The 13,461-nt window shown below is 36.7% G+C and overlaps 1 protein-coding gene across 6 annotated transcripts; it reads right to left on the minus strand.

Annotated features, from left to right (window-relative positions):
- Positions 1 to 85: 85 nt before the first annotated feature.
- Positions 86 to 9,302, minus strand: si:dkey-127k13.1 (PWWP domain-containing DNA repair factor 3B). 6 transcript variants are annotated; one of them, XM_067452358.1, is made up of 18 exons: positions 7,746 to 9,302; positions 7,439 to 7,661; positions 7,120 to 7,319; positions 6,813 to 7,035; positions 6,554 to 6,693; positions 6,181 to 6,403; positions 5,922 to 6,061; positions 5,555 to 5,777; positions 5,247 to 5,399; positions 5,080 to 5,150; positions 4,911 to 4,996; positions 4,771 to 4,831; positions 4,458 to 4,533; positions 3,901 to 3,951; positions 1,813 to 2,048; positions 1,503 to 1,718; positions 858 to 946; positions 86 to 769 (listed from the first exon to the last, which is right to left on the minus strand). In XM_067452358.1, exons 1-18 carry the CDS (start codon positions 8,556 to 8,558, stop codon positions 694 to 696), a joined length of 3,300 nt encoding a protein of 1,099 aa, XP_067308459.1. In that variant the 5' UTR covers positions 8,559 to 9,302; the 3' UTR covers positions 86 to 693. The 6 variants fall into 6 exon arrangements, with proteins under 6 accessions (XP_067308459.1, XP_067308458.1, XP_067308457.1 ...); XM_067452357.1 differs by having other exon boundaries at positions 5,247 to 5,396; positions 6,494 to 6,693; XM_067452356.1 differs by having other exon boundaries at positions 6,494 to 6,693.
- Positions 9,303 to 13,461: the final 4,159 nt, after the last annotated feature.

Genomic DNA, 13,461 nt, shown 5'->3' on the forward strand with positions numbered 1-13,461 from the left:
GTATTTTTTTTAAATTACATAACTGTTTAAATATAAAGAAACTCTTTAAATTACCTAAATGTTTACATAAGTACAGAATATATAATGTGTTGAAAAATAAAGATTTATTGAAAACATCAATTCCTGTATAAAATCGTTATATACATTAGACCAGAACACATTTTCAGAAAAATTAAACTTCTTTGGCATCTTTTTACACAAAGATGTTGAATAAGCCTCTATGCACTGTAAAGGTATTGTGAAATGTCAGATGTCTAAAAGGCAACATTTTAGAGATAACAATTGTTCAGTTACAAACATCCCTTGCACACACTTGAGCGTTTTCAAAACATAGCCATAAAATCAGGTTTAGCGCAACTGAACAATACAATAACAAGAATACAATTAGTATTAAAACATTGGATTTATGTACAAGGTGTTTCTTTATTACACACACTGCACAGATTAAAAACACAGGGATACTTGTTTTTTTATTATCTGAGTCTCAGAGATCTGACAATAAAAATGAATATTGTCAGGTTTAGTTAAAGCAATAATTGTTTGCCATGAAAATGTTTAATTTCAACCATCATTCAACTGATTTCTCATATACTATGATTAAGTGCTGTCAAAAAATGAAAGATAATATTCCAAACCATAAATGGTATGAAAAGAGCTCATAAAAGTTAATGTTTCTTTAAAACAGAGATGATGTCACGGTCTATGATGCTGTGTGATTTCCTTGAGCTTCATCTGCTGTTCAATCATCATGTCAAACTCCTGTCTTTCTCTATAACACAGTGAAAGAGAACAATTTTTTTTTTTAAAAAGATGTAAGATGCAGTTTTTCAGGTCAAGGCAGTTCACAAATACTCTACCTGTTACTAAAGCACGGCCCTCTGCGGTACTTCTCCTCTGCCTTCTCCAGGGAAAGCTTGTGGACTCCAGCAATGGCATGGATAATGGCCTGAACAGCAAAACAGTCACTAAAACACGGCTATGCATGATCGGACCATCGGACTGGAGTATCGGATTGTTGAAAATATTATACACTACCGTTCAAACGTTTGGGGGCAGTGCGATTTTTATTTGATTTAAAAAAATTAAAAAAACACATTTATTCAGCAAGGATGCATTCAATTAATCGAAAGTAAAGGTAAAAAAAAGTGTTACAAAAGATTTCAATTTCAAATAAATGCTGTTATTTTGAACTTAAATCTTACCAACCCCAAACATTTAAAAGGTTGCAAAAATTGAACGGAAAGCTCACCCAAAAATTCTGTCATTTATTTGGATGACAAGTTGTTCCAAACTTGTGTGGAAGTTTTATATTTTTATGTTAATATATATTCATATTCCCCCCCCCCCATACTATGAAAGGCAATGGGGTCCATCAATTGTTTGGTTAACCATATTCTTCAAAATTTGTTTGTGTTCAGCAGAATAAAAAGTCATATGTTTGGATGGAACAACTTGAGGATGAGTAAACGATGAGCAGAATTTCACCATTTTGAGGCAATTACCTCAGGCAGGAGAACATCAAGGATAAGTCGGATCCGGTCCACCTGGTTATTTTCTAGGCAGGTGTTTGTTTCAGGGAAGCTATCGCAGACTTTGTTCAGGTAACGGTACACCCTATCAACCTGCTCCTCATCTTCCAGATAGACATCAACCACTGGGCGAGAAGGTTTGTGGAGGGCTTGCATCCATTTAGATGACTCGCGACCGCTGATGACTGCCTGTGCGCACCAGACAGAAGGGTTAGTTGTGTATAGTGCTTACGTAAACCTGTCTCAATTCTGGTAAATATATTTATATCATCAAAAATCGTACCAGTAAGCGGTTTTCAACTTTTCGTCTGATGATAAAGTCAATCAAGTGCTCGTTGGCACGGTTCCGTGCAGCCTTGGATCGGTCAGGCAGCACTTTCTTAGAGAGGAGCTCATCTTGCTCTTCCACAATGTCCTCTGTGTTATTATCGGAGTTGTCACACTCTTCACCCAGAATCTCCTGACTGGGGAAGGTCAGCACAGATTTCTTCTCAGAGTACTTCTTCCACACTGGGCAACCTGGGATCATCAGATCAAAGGAGCATTTCTGTTAAACCAGCACTGGTGAATGAGGCTGACCTGATTCAGAAAGAGGATTTAACTGGGTTTACACTGATTGATTGTTTATCATTAAAATTATCAATCAATTAACTGATTAATTGTTTAAGTTATTACCACTAAAACATGAAGTACTACAAATACCATGTTCATGTAGTCTATTTTTAAGTACTATTTAAATCATCTAAAATATGGAAGTATTGGTATTTTCCATTTAATAACAATTAAAACTGTAACATTCATATTTAATATGAACATAATTTGTTTAATTTACCATTCATTTATTATTGTTAATAATTTAATTTATTATTTTATTAATTATTACAATATGCATCTAACTAGCTGTACATTATACAGGTCATCTCTTATTTCAGGGTATCTGCAGGTTTCATCAAGAAAAGGGTAAGACTTTTAAGACCTTTTTATGACTGTTATGATTTAAATGTAAATCAAGACATATCACGCAATAAAAATTCATTTAAAATAAAAATGAAATTAAGGAAATTAGTTTAAACAAATAGTATTAGTAAACCTGCACTTCCTCATAGCTCAATGCCACCAGGATTTATATATATATATATATATATATATATATATATATATATATATATATATATACACGCACATACATGCATACATATATGTTTTTTGCATGTGTTTGTGTGTGTGTGTGTGTGTGTGTGTGTGTGTGTGGGGGGGGGGGGGTCATTTCCCCCCAAAAACACATTTCAAATACATTTTTTTAGATGGTCATTTCCAGATATTTGTGAAAAAAATGTACATTTTTTTTTTTTTTCATAGTTAGGATGCCACGTTTACTATATTATTATGTTAGATGCACAATAGTGAAAAAAACAATATATAGATACAGATACAAACAGTGCGTTAAGTTTAAATACTGTTGTTGTTTTTTGTTTAACATTAACAACTCAGACAGGAGTGGGTATAGGCTGTATTAGGTTGCTTCCACTTTAAGACACACAGTGATGCACAGATCCAATACTGACACGTCCTAAACTTTTTTTACACACAAAATAATCGCAAATATGGACATAGGCATAATAATGGGTGTATTTGATTGTTCAAGGGCAATAAGCCTAGAAATAGAAAACATTCGGTATATTCGCACGAGCACTAGGCAGCAAACGTGTGAACAGAATCCGCAGCCATTTTGACATCGGTCTGTCGGTTTACATGGCTTTTATTAACTCTTTTTTTTGTGCTATCAGGCATATAATGCTTTTATTTGGTCATTATGGGAGATGGCAGGTGAGAAAGATTCGCCTTCACTTTCACGATCGTGGAACTGGAAGAATTAGAGAACTGTGATTGAAGAATAAAATCTCATGTGTTTGTGGTACAATCCAAAAGACTCGCTGGCTGGCTACAAAATAAGATGCATGTTGGTCTAATTTGTTATGTAATACTGTAAACTGGTTGGACTAGTGAAACAAAGAACTACAACACACAATCTAAAGCACTGCAGGAGCATTTTAATGAGCAACAGAGGTAACGTTACATGGACTTAGGAAAAATAAGACCTGTTTACAGTTATTTAAGACATAGAACTCAATACTTCAGCGAAATTAAGACTTTTTATGGCCTAAAATTTTGAAATTTAAGAAGCTTAAGACTTCAAGACCCCGCAGGTACCCTGTATTTGTGCGATTTATTTTTTTACTTTCTTTACTTTGTACTAAATTTCACTGAATTGCATTTAAATGACAAAGTGCCTTAAATCTTAAATTAACAACTAATCAACCCAGCTCATATTTTAAATGAAAATGAAAATCCATAATAAAAGGAAACCTACTGATGTCAGCGGCACAATATTCGATGAAGGAGCCAGAGAAGGATCCACATCCTGCCAGAGAACAACCAAATTCAATAATTGAATTTCACATTCTTTTTATCTCTGAAACCTCAGCACACGTGCGAAAAGCGACTCAAATGATATAATTTCATATTCCTGCTGTGCATACAGTTATATAAGGATACATCGGTTGCTTACATTTACTGCACGCTATTACCATGACATTATTTAAACTATGTATTATTAGAAAGATGTAGGAAGATATGTAGCAGTTATTTGTGATTTTAAAAAAGTTTACAGAGACAGGAATTTATTAATTTCTGTCAGGAGTGTAAAATCAACAAGCAAAATCAAACATTGATATATAATTTACAATAAGGCACATACATGCTCAGGTTTATTTGTGTTCAATACACAACATTAGGGCATTTAGTCCAAAGTTCTGCACATTTGGATAAATACTGATATATTCACATATTTGACTCTGCTGCTACATAAAATTTTTACTTTAAATGTTTAAATTAAGTTCTAAAAGGAAAACAATTTGAAATAAATACCAATGCGGATCCTATAATCAGATATCAGTTCCACAGACCAGGAAATAGCACTGCCATACTTCTCTTTTGCTATGTCCTAAAAGAGATATTAAAAAGAAAAGGCCAAGCAAAATGTCCATAAAAATGTCTTGTAGTATATACCAAGTATGCTTAGTGTAACAATGTCTTTCTAAAGCGCTTTGAGTGCCTAGAAAAGCACTATATAAATGTTATGAATTATTATTATTATTATAATGGCAGAAATATAAAAGCAGTGAGTATGTACTCTGAAAAAGCGAAATATTGTGTAAAAGTAAAAAAGATGTTACTTTACCACCAATGTTTCATACTCATCACAGTCAAAACGTTTTAGGTTTCGTAGGGGTACAGAAAACCTACAGATAAATTAAAAAGAAGATTAATTTACTACATTTACCAAAAATAAGTGAAGTTTAAAAACGGATTAATTCTTACCCTTTTCTAATTCTCTTTTGGTCGATTAGGCAAGAGTCAATAAATAAAATGCTGGCTTTTTTGCTCTTGTGATTCACACTTTTAACCTGTGGCACAGATGAGCACGCTAGTCATCAACTACAGTTTAAGATAAAGAGCTACAAAGTGAACAGAATCATATGCAACTTACCACCGCTGGCCAGTAGGGATATTTCCTCAATTTGCACCACACGCAGAGTCCCTCTGAGATTGACAAAGGCTCTGGAAATTAAATATCATTTGCCAAATATATCAAAGCATTGGCCAAATCAATGTAAACATATATACAAGGAAATACTCATTTTAATGCTCACTCACTTTTATTGTCCTGCTGCAAAAAGCTGGGCAGCTCCTCTTCATCTTCATCCTGGTCCTCTTCCTCCTCCTGCATGAAGACAGAGTGGTTAAGAGGATGAGGCTCCTCCAGCACGCTCAGCTCGATGGAGAGGTCAGAGGACATGTTTTGATCTGCTAGGTACATAACATGACATTATATCATTATAATGGCTGATTTTAGAAGACAATGACAACACAATCTTATTACCAAGGCTTCAAGTGATATAATGTACTATGTGTAAATACATAGACTACAATGATTTTAATGAGGATCCAATAATGATGGACACCTGATTTCTGTGGCTCTGGCTCCTTAGTTTCAATGCAAGGTCTACTTGGAGGCTGCGTCTCAAAGGATCGCTCTTCCTGATGAGATTTTACAGGAGACGTTGCACTTTTCCTGCCGCGTTTCCCTGGTGGAGAGGCACTCGACTGTTCCTGCACATTCGTTTTTTTGCTACCTCTTGGCCTTCCTCTGCCCCGTTTTAATGGTGAAGCCTCTGAAGGAGTTGACTAATAAGAATACCACATGAAAAATAGTCATGCCAGGAATTCATACAACAGTTCAATAATGCTATAATGACTTTCATAAAAAAACTTTATTAGACTGGACTCTTCAATTTTCTGATGACTATATGGTGTGTAAATATTCTCAACTCTTTTTGGAGACAGGGGATGGAGGTCTGAGCTTAGCGTGGAGCTTAAGAGAGGGCTGGACTGAAGCTGGTCCCGTTTTGGGGTGCGTGGTCTGGAGCTACAATCCCCATCAGGGTGGCAGGAGGACATCTCCATAATGGCTGATTTCAGAAGACAATGACAACACAATCATATATCCAAGGCTCTAAGTGATATAATGTACTAGGTGTAAATACATACACTACATACATTTTTATGAGGATCCAAAAATGATGGATACCTGATTTCTGTTGCTCTGGCTCCTTAGTTTCAATGCAAGGTCTACTTGGAGGCTGCGTCTCAAAGGATGGCTCTTCCTGATGAGATTTTACAGGAGACGTTGCACTTTTCCTGCCGAGTTTCCTTGGTGGAGAGGCACTCGTCTGTTCCTGCACATTCGTTTTTTTGCTACCTTTCGGCCTTCCTCTGCCCCGTTTTAATGGTGGAGCCTCTGAAGGAGTTGACTAATTAGAATACCACATGAAAAATAGTCAAGCCAGGAATTTCATACAACAGTTCAATAATGCTATAATGACTTTCATAAAAATAAAAACCTTTATTAGACTGGACTCTTCGACTTTCTGATGACAATGTGATGTATAACTATTCTCAACTCTTTTTGGAGACAGGGGGTGGAGGTCTGAGCTTAGCGTGGAGCTTAAGAATGGGCTGGACTGAAGCTGGTCATGTTTTGGGGTGCGTGGTCTGGAGCTACAACCATGATTAGTGTGGCTGGAGGACATCTCCATAATGGCTGATTTAAAAAGATGATGACAACACAATCTTATATCCAAGGCTCCAAGTGATATAATGTTCTATGTGTAAATACATAGACTACATTGATTTAAAAGAGGATCCAAAAATGATGGATACCTGATTTCTGTGGCTCTGGCTCCTTGGTTTCAATGCAAGGTCTACTTGGAGGCTGTGTCTCAAAGGATGGCTCTTCCTGAGTAAATTTTACAGGAGACGTTGTACTTTCCCTGCCGCGTTTCTCTGGTGGTGAGGCACTCGACTGTTCCTGCACATTCATTTTCTTGCAACATCTTGGCCTTCCTCTGCCCCGTTTTAATGGTGAAGCCTCTGAAGGAGTTGACTAATAAGAATACCACATGAAAAATAGTCAAGCCAGGAATTTCATACAACAGTTCAATAATGCTATGATAACTTTCATAAAAACCTTTATTAGACTGGACTCTTCGACTTCCTGATGACTATGTGGTGTGTAAATATTCTCAACTCTTTTTGGAGACAGGGGATGGAGGTCTGAGCTCGGCGTGGAGCTTAAAAGAGGGCTGGACTGAAGCTGGTCCCGTTTTGGGGTGCGTGGTCTGGAGCTGCAATCACCATCAGTGAGGCAGGAGGACATCTCCATAAAGGCTGATTTCAGAAGACAATGACAACACAATCTTATATCCAAGGCTCCAAGTGATATAATGTTCTATGTGTAAATACATAGACTACAATGATTTTAATTAGGATCCAAAAATTATGGATACCCAATTTCTGTTGCTCTGGCTTCTTGTTTTCAATGCAAGGTCTACTTGGAGGCTGCGTCTCAAAGGATTGCTCCTCCTGATGAGATTTTAAAGGAGATGATGCACTTTTCCTGCCACGTTTCCATGGAGGAGAGGCACTTGTCTTTTCCTGCACATTCATTTCCTTGCTACCTCTTGGCCTTCCTCTGCCCCGTTTTGATGGTGAAGCCTCTGAAGGAGTTGACTAATAACAATCCAACATGAAAAATAGTTAAGCTAGGAATGTCATACAACAACACAATAATGTTATAATGATTTTCATAAAAACCTTTTTTAGACTGGACTCTTCAACTTTCTGATGACTAGGTGGTGTGTAACTATTCTCAACTCTTTTTGGAGACAGGGGATTGCGGTCTGAGCTCGGCGTGGAGCTTAAGAGAGGGCTGGACTGAAGCTGGTCATGTTTTGGGGTGTGTGGTCTGGATCTACAATCACCATTAGTGTGGCAGGAGGACATCTCTTTATGACAACAAGGAGATAATGTAGTACATGTGTGAAGCCCAGTAGAACTATAAGAAGGGGTCTGATGGATTTGAGTTTTTTTAGAGTCCTGATAACATGTCCCTTTTGTTTTTGAAGAGCTTAAGTGTTCTTTTGAGCATGAATTGTATACAGAATTGTCCAGTCCATCTTTGCTAGCAGCTACTTCTTTCTCACTCGGTTGAACATATTTATTTTTCCTTCCCTTGTAAGATCTTTTTGAAGTCTTTGATGGGCATTTGGGGGTAGTCATTTTTTGAGGCACCAACGGCTCAGGTTTATGTGAGTTTGAAGATATCTCTCCATTTATACCCAGTAGTTCATATGTGGATTTTTGTAAACAGGGTGATGCATCAGGAAGAGCATTTTGGTTTACTATTTGAGGTTTCTCCTTTTCCTTCTTGACCTTTCTTTGTCTGCATGATTCTGCAGTATTCAGATCTTGAGACGCTGTGGTTTCTTTACTATGAAGGATGTACGCTTTGAAGCTTGAAACGGGTTTGTTAAGTTCTGAAAGAAAATCAGAAATGCGACAGGTCCTACGAGGATTCCTTCGGTGGTGTGCATTCAAGTTTTCTGCCGAACTCATTCCTGCAATCATTGATGTCTCAGCACATCGGCACAACCAAAGTTGCTCTCATTATGCTGGGCTGCAAAGAAACACTAATTGAGGTATGTTACTCATGTTAGTTGTAAAAAGTTGCATGTGCATATATATTCAACTTGCCATAAGTTTAGCAACAAACGCACAGCAACTAAGAGTAAGCTGGTACACAAATACCATTTAACGTAAATATAATATGCATGCATAAAGCAGGCTGACGTTATAGCTACGAAAAATATAAGACATTTCCTGCAATTGCATCGCAGAGTATACTACACTTAACGTTGATCATATCGAGAAATGCAGCCTTTAAAACCACTAACGCTATTCGTCCTTGGCTTGTTCATATAACGTTACTGGAAGTGGCATAACCCAAATAACGTTATACCTTAGCAAAACAAAAATCCGCACAATCAACAGTATACAAATCGTAAGATGCCAGACACCACGATATACGCATAAAATGCAGCACAAAAGAAAGCATCTGAAGCATATCAGACGTGTTGATTAGGGGCGTTGTGTATTAGCATTAGCAGCTCCATGGAAAACCAATGTAAACACGGTCAGGCATGTTATAGTATACTAAAAATCTGCAAAAGCAGGTTCAGTTGCTACTGTTCCAAAATAGTAAAATGATGAAATTGTAATATAAAAATGTAAGCGCTCACACGAGCGATTAGTACCAGAGCACTTACTTCTGATTTTCAGCTATTTACGAAACGCTCGGTCGAGACCACGTGATCAGGGTTATCGTTTCAGGAAGTCCATTTCAAAACCATAGTTCAAAACACGCAAAAGCTCTTTTTTTCATTCCCTTTTCTGATAATTGTGATGTTTTTCAAGTTGAAAATATATGAATAATTATTAAAACACTATTGGAACAATTGTATTCATTATTAAATTCACTTTATTTGAATAATAATAATTGTAATATTTCAATTGCAAATTAAATAATCACAATAAAATAATAATAATAATAATAATAATAATAATACATTTAATCGATTTTCGATTAAATATTTAATATTCCATTATATAAACCCACCTATTTTCAAAACATAAAAAGAAAAAAACTTGTACATTCAGCTTAAAACAGAAATAATGTAATAATTAAAATGTTAGTGTAAATAAATATGTCCCTAGACTAGGTATTCATTTTTAAAATAAAAAAGTGTGTGTATGAACATAGTCAAAAATGTATTGTCCTCCTAACAATTCCCACAATAATAACACAATTACTATTATTATGATTACATTATTTGTTACTATTACATTATTATTTCACTTTACCATAAAACTATGTCAGACTGTCTCGTTATGAAGGAGCTTGTGTCAGTAGGCCTATACTTTAGCACTTTCCATAATAGGTTAAAGGGTTAGTTCACCCAAAAATGTAAAATTATGTCATTAATTACTCATCCTTATGTCGTTCGACACCCGAAAGACCTCCGTTTATCTTCGGAACACAAATGAAGATATTTTTGTTGAAATCCGATGGCTCAGACAGGCCTTCATTGACACAAATGTAATTTCCTCTCTCAAGACCCATAAAAGGCACAAAAGACTTCGTTTCATCTCACTTTACAATAATTTTATGAAGTGACGAGAATATTTTTTGAGCATAAAAAACTAAATAACGACTTGTATAGTGATGGGCCGATTTCAAAACAAAGTTTCGAACCGTTATGAATCATGGTATTGATTCATGATTCGGATTGCGTGTCAAACCCAAGGGGGTAACTAGCACTCGGAAAGTGTACCACCCAATGGTCTACGGCCATTGCTAACCAAGCCATCACCTGCTGTTAGCATCCCATCGACTCCCATTAATTTTTGCGTCACTTTGACAGTGAATAACTTTACATCTGAGGCGTTTAAAGACTTCATTTGTCCATTGTTTATTTATAAAGAAACACAACAATGCATAAAAGGCTCCATTAACTTGTATACACTATCACCTCATAGAAGCTGTTTTTGTAAAAAAAAAAAAAAAATAGGCTAACGATTGCGTCATAACCAACACGACTCTGTCGCACAGTAGAGAAATTACCGTATGGACAGGAGGAGACGCTCGCAGGCAATCTTTTACTGTCTATGAGGCAGTCGGGGGGACGTGGAAACATAAAGTCAGATAAAGTCAAGGGAGAAGAATGGGGAGAAGCCGATAGTGAGCCAAAAGCAACGGGACAAAATATTTAAACAACGTAAATCAGATTTCACTGTCCACAACTACTAGAAGACTTACAACTGTCAGACAGGTTGGTTCTGTCACATCTACATTGTCAAGCTCAGTCTGAGGCTGCGCAGTTCACTCAGCCATCAGGAAGTGAGTGCTTATAATTGACTTCACTTTTCGCCGTTGAAGTCTATGGGGTAGCTGTGTCCATTTCTTTTACTGTTTATGGTCAAACCGGCAAACTGCTGAAATCACGTGACTTTGGCGATCTGAATCATGAATCGATACACTGATTCATAACGTTTTGAAATCGGCCCATCACTATATAAGTCGTTATTTATTTCTGGGGTTTTTTGTGCACAAAAACTGTTCTCGTCGCTTCATAAAATGATTGTAGAGCGTTTTTCATAGAGATTGTAGTGAGATGGGCTTTGTAACGACGTCTTTAGTGCCTTTTATGGGTCTTGAAAGAGGAAATTACATTGGTGTCAATGAAGGCCTGTCTGAGCCATTGGATTTCAACAAAAATATCTTAATTTGTGTTCCGAAGATGAACGGAGGTCTTACGGGTGTAGAACGACATGAGGGTCAGTAATTAATGACAGAATTTTCATTTTTGGTTGAACTAACCCTTTAAGCTATATTTATTCCAAAGGTATTTGTAGTCGTTGTCTGTGGAAGTTTTCTTCAGTTGTTTTGGAAGTCTTTGGTTCCTTGCCCCTTAACTTTACAGTTCTCCCTGTAATATGGATAAAGAAATAAATGAAACAGTGCACTGTAAAATAAACGTTTTGTATCATATACGGTTTGGATTATAATCTCTCACACTTGCTTGACAAGGTAATTTGTTTTGGTTTCACAGGCTTTCCTCTGACTCTCTGCTGCCACCTGCTGGCTCTCCGCGGCATCCCGTAATGCTGCACACGAATCTAAATAATGCGATTCACTGGTCAGATTCACCCACAGATTCTCACTAAGATCTGCATGAAGCAAAATAATAAATACGTTTTAATATATTTATTACCTGTTTTATTCTAAAGTGAAATATAGTTTATAAAATAATACAATTAACGTAGCCTAATTCGTCATGATCAACATTAGGCTTATAAGGCTTATAATCCATATTATAACTTTAATTCATGAAAATTACTGCATATAAAACATAATTATTTATCAATGTGTCTGGAAGGGACACGAAGTATAACCCATTTCACATATACATTATAGCCTACTCCTTGTCTCAAAACAGATAAAAAATTATGCTTTCATGTAAAAACATGCAGATGACGTCTTGGGCTGCACCAAATTTATAATTTTGAAAAATTATTCCCATAATAGGATCTCCTACCTTCTTTTTGCGCCAGCTCAGAAAAAAGTCTTGCATGTTCACTATGGTGTATGAGTCTTTGAATTTCCAAAGCTGTTACATTTTTCTTTAGGATCATCTAAATTGGAAACAAAAATCCAGTAAAATTAGCATTAGGCTACTATCTTCAAAAACAAACAAACAAACAAACAAACAAACAAACAAAAAACACAATTAAATAACTTTATCAGTTACCTTTTTTATTATCCTTTCACAATACGATGAGACCATGGTACAAACGGTAACACCATCGTACACTGAAATACAGGCCTACTGCACCAAGCATCAGCACAAAAACAAAAGACACGAATCACTTTTTGATACTCACTTGAAGTTGCAGACTCTCGGTTAGAGATGCGTTGGTTTCCCTCTGGGTCTCTAGAATGCTTTCCAGCTCTCCTTGCAGTCTGGTCTGGTTTTTAGAGCTTAGCTGCAGGGCATATTTCAAGACATCTTGCTCTTTTTCCTTTAACACTTTAGCTCCCTCCATCTTTTCAATTAGGGCCTGATGTGCCACTCTGCATTGTGTAAGGCTAGCCAATGGAGGCCAGGTGGCCCAAACCACAATGACGATCAGAGAGACCATGGACCACAATGTAAGGAGAGCCGTTATCCAGTTACAGGTGTTCTGGGCCAAGCTGGATCTGGTCATCTTAAAAAGGATGATGTCTGGCACAGACCTTCTGCTGTCTGGTGGCAACGATGGAAGTTTAAGGAATCAGGGTTGAACCAGCTGCGTTTTGTTCACTGAGGCTGGGCTGCGACTCTGGAGCTCTGGATGTGAGTGGAAGCTACGTCAGCATATCTACATTGTTATTTTAAGGACCTTATCAGCGCTCTGAGGAATAATTACACATCACTGTTTTAGAAAACATCCAGTATTTCCCTGGACACATTCCCCATAATGCCTTACTCGGAATGAATATGATGTGAAGGACCGACCAAAATGATTATTCAGTCAGCATTTCCTTACTCACTGTCATGTCATTTCAAACTTGTATGAGTTTCTTTCTTCTGTCATCTTTCTTTCTTTCTGTTTTTTTTTTTTTTTTTACCCAGTCCACATTTTCATCCGTTTACAGTATAGTAAACATTTAAAACATTTTAATTGTGGGTTGAATTATCTCCTTTAAATGAACTGACAGAATGTGACAGAATAAAAAAAAGAAAAGAAAGGGCATGTTGATGCCAAAGAAAGACATGCACTGTTGATTTATGTCCACATCTTTTGGGAAGCTGACAGAGTATTCATAGATGTCCTGTGGTTTTAAATTTCGAAGTAAACAGTGGCGTCTGTAAGACCCCAAAAATCCAAATGTTTATCTGAGTAACAAAGCACAATTATGTTACAATGGACA

This window comes from Pseudorasbora parva, chromosome 9 (genome assembly GCF_024679245.1).
Source record: "Pseudorasbora parva isolate DD20220531a chromosome 9, ASM2467924v1, whole genome shotgun sequence".
NCBI lineage: Eukaryota > Metazoa > Chordata > Actinopteri > Cypriniformes > Gobionidae > Pseudorasbora > Pseudorasbora parva.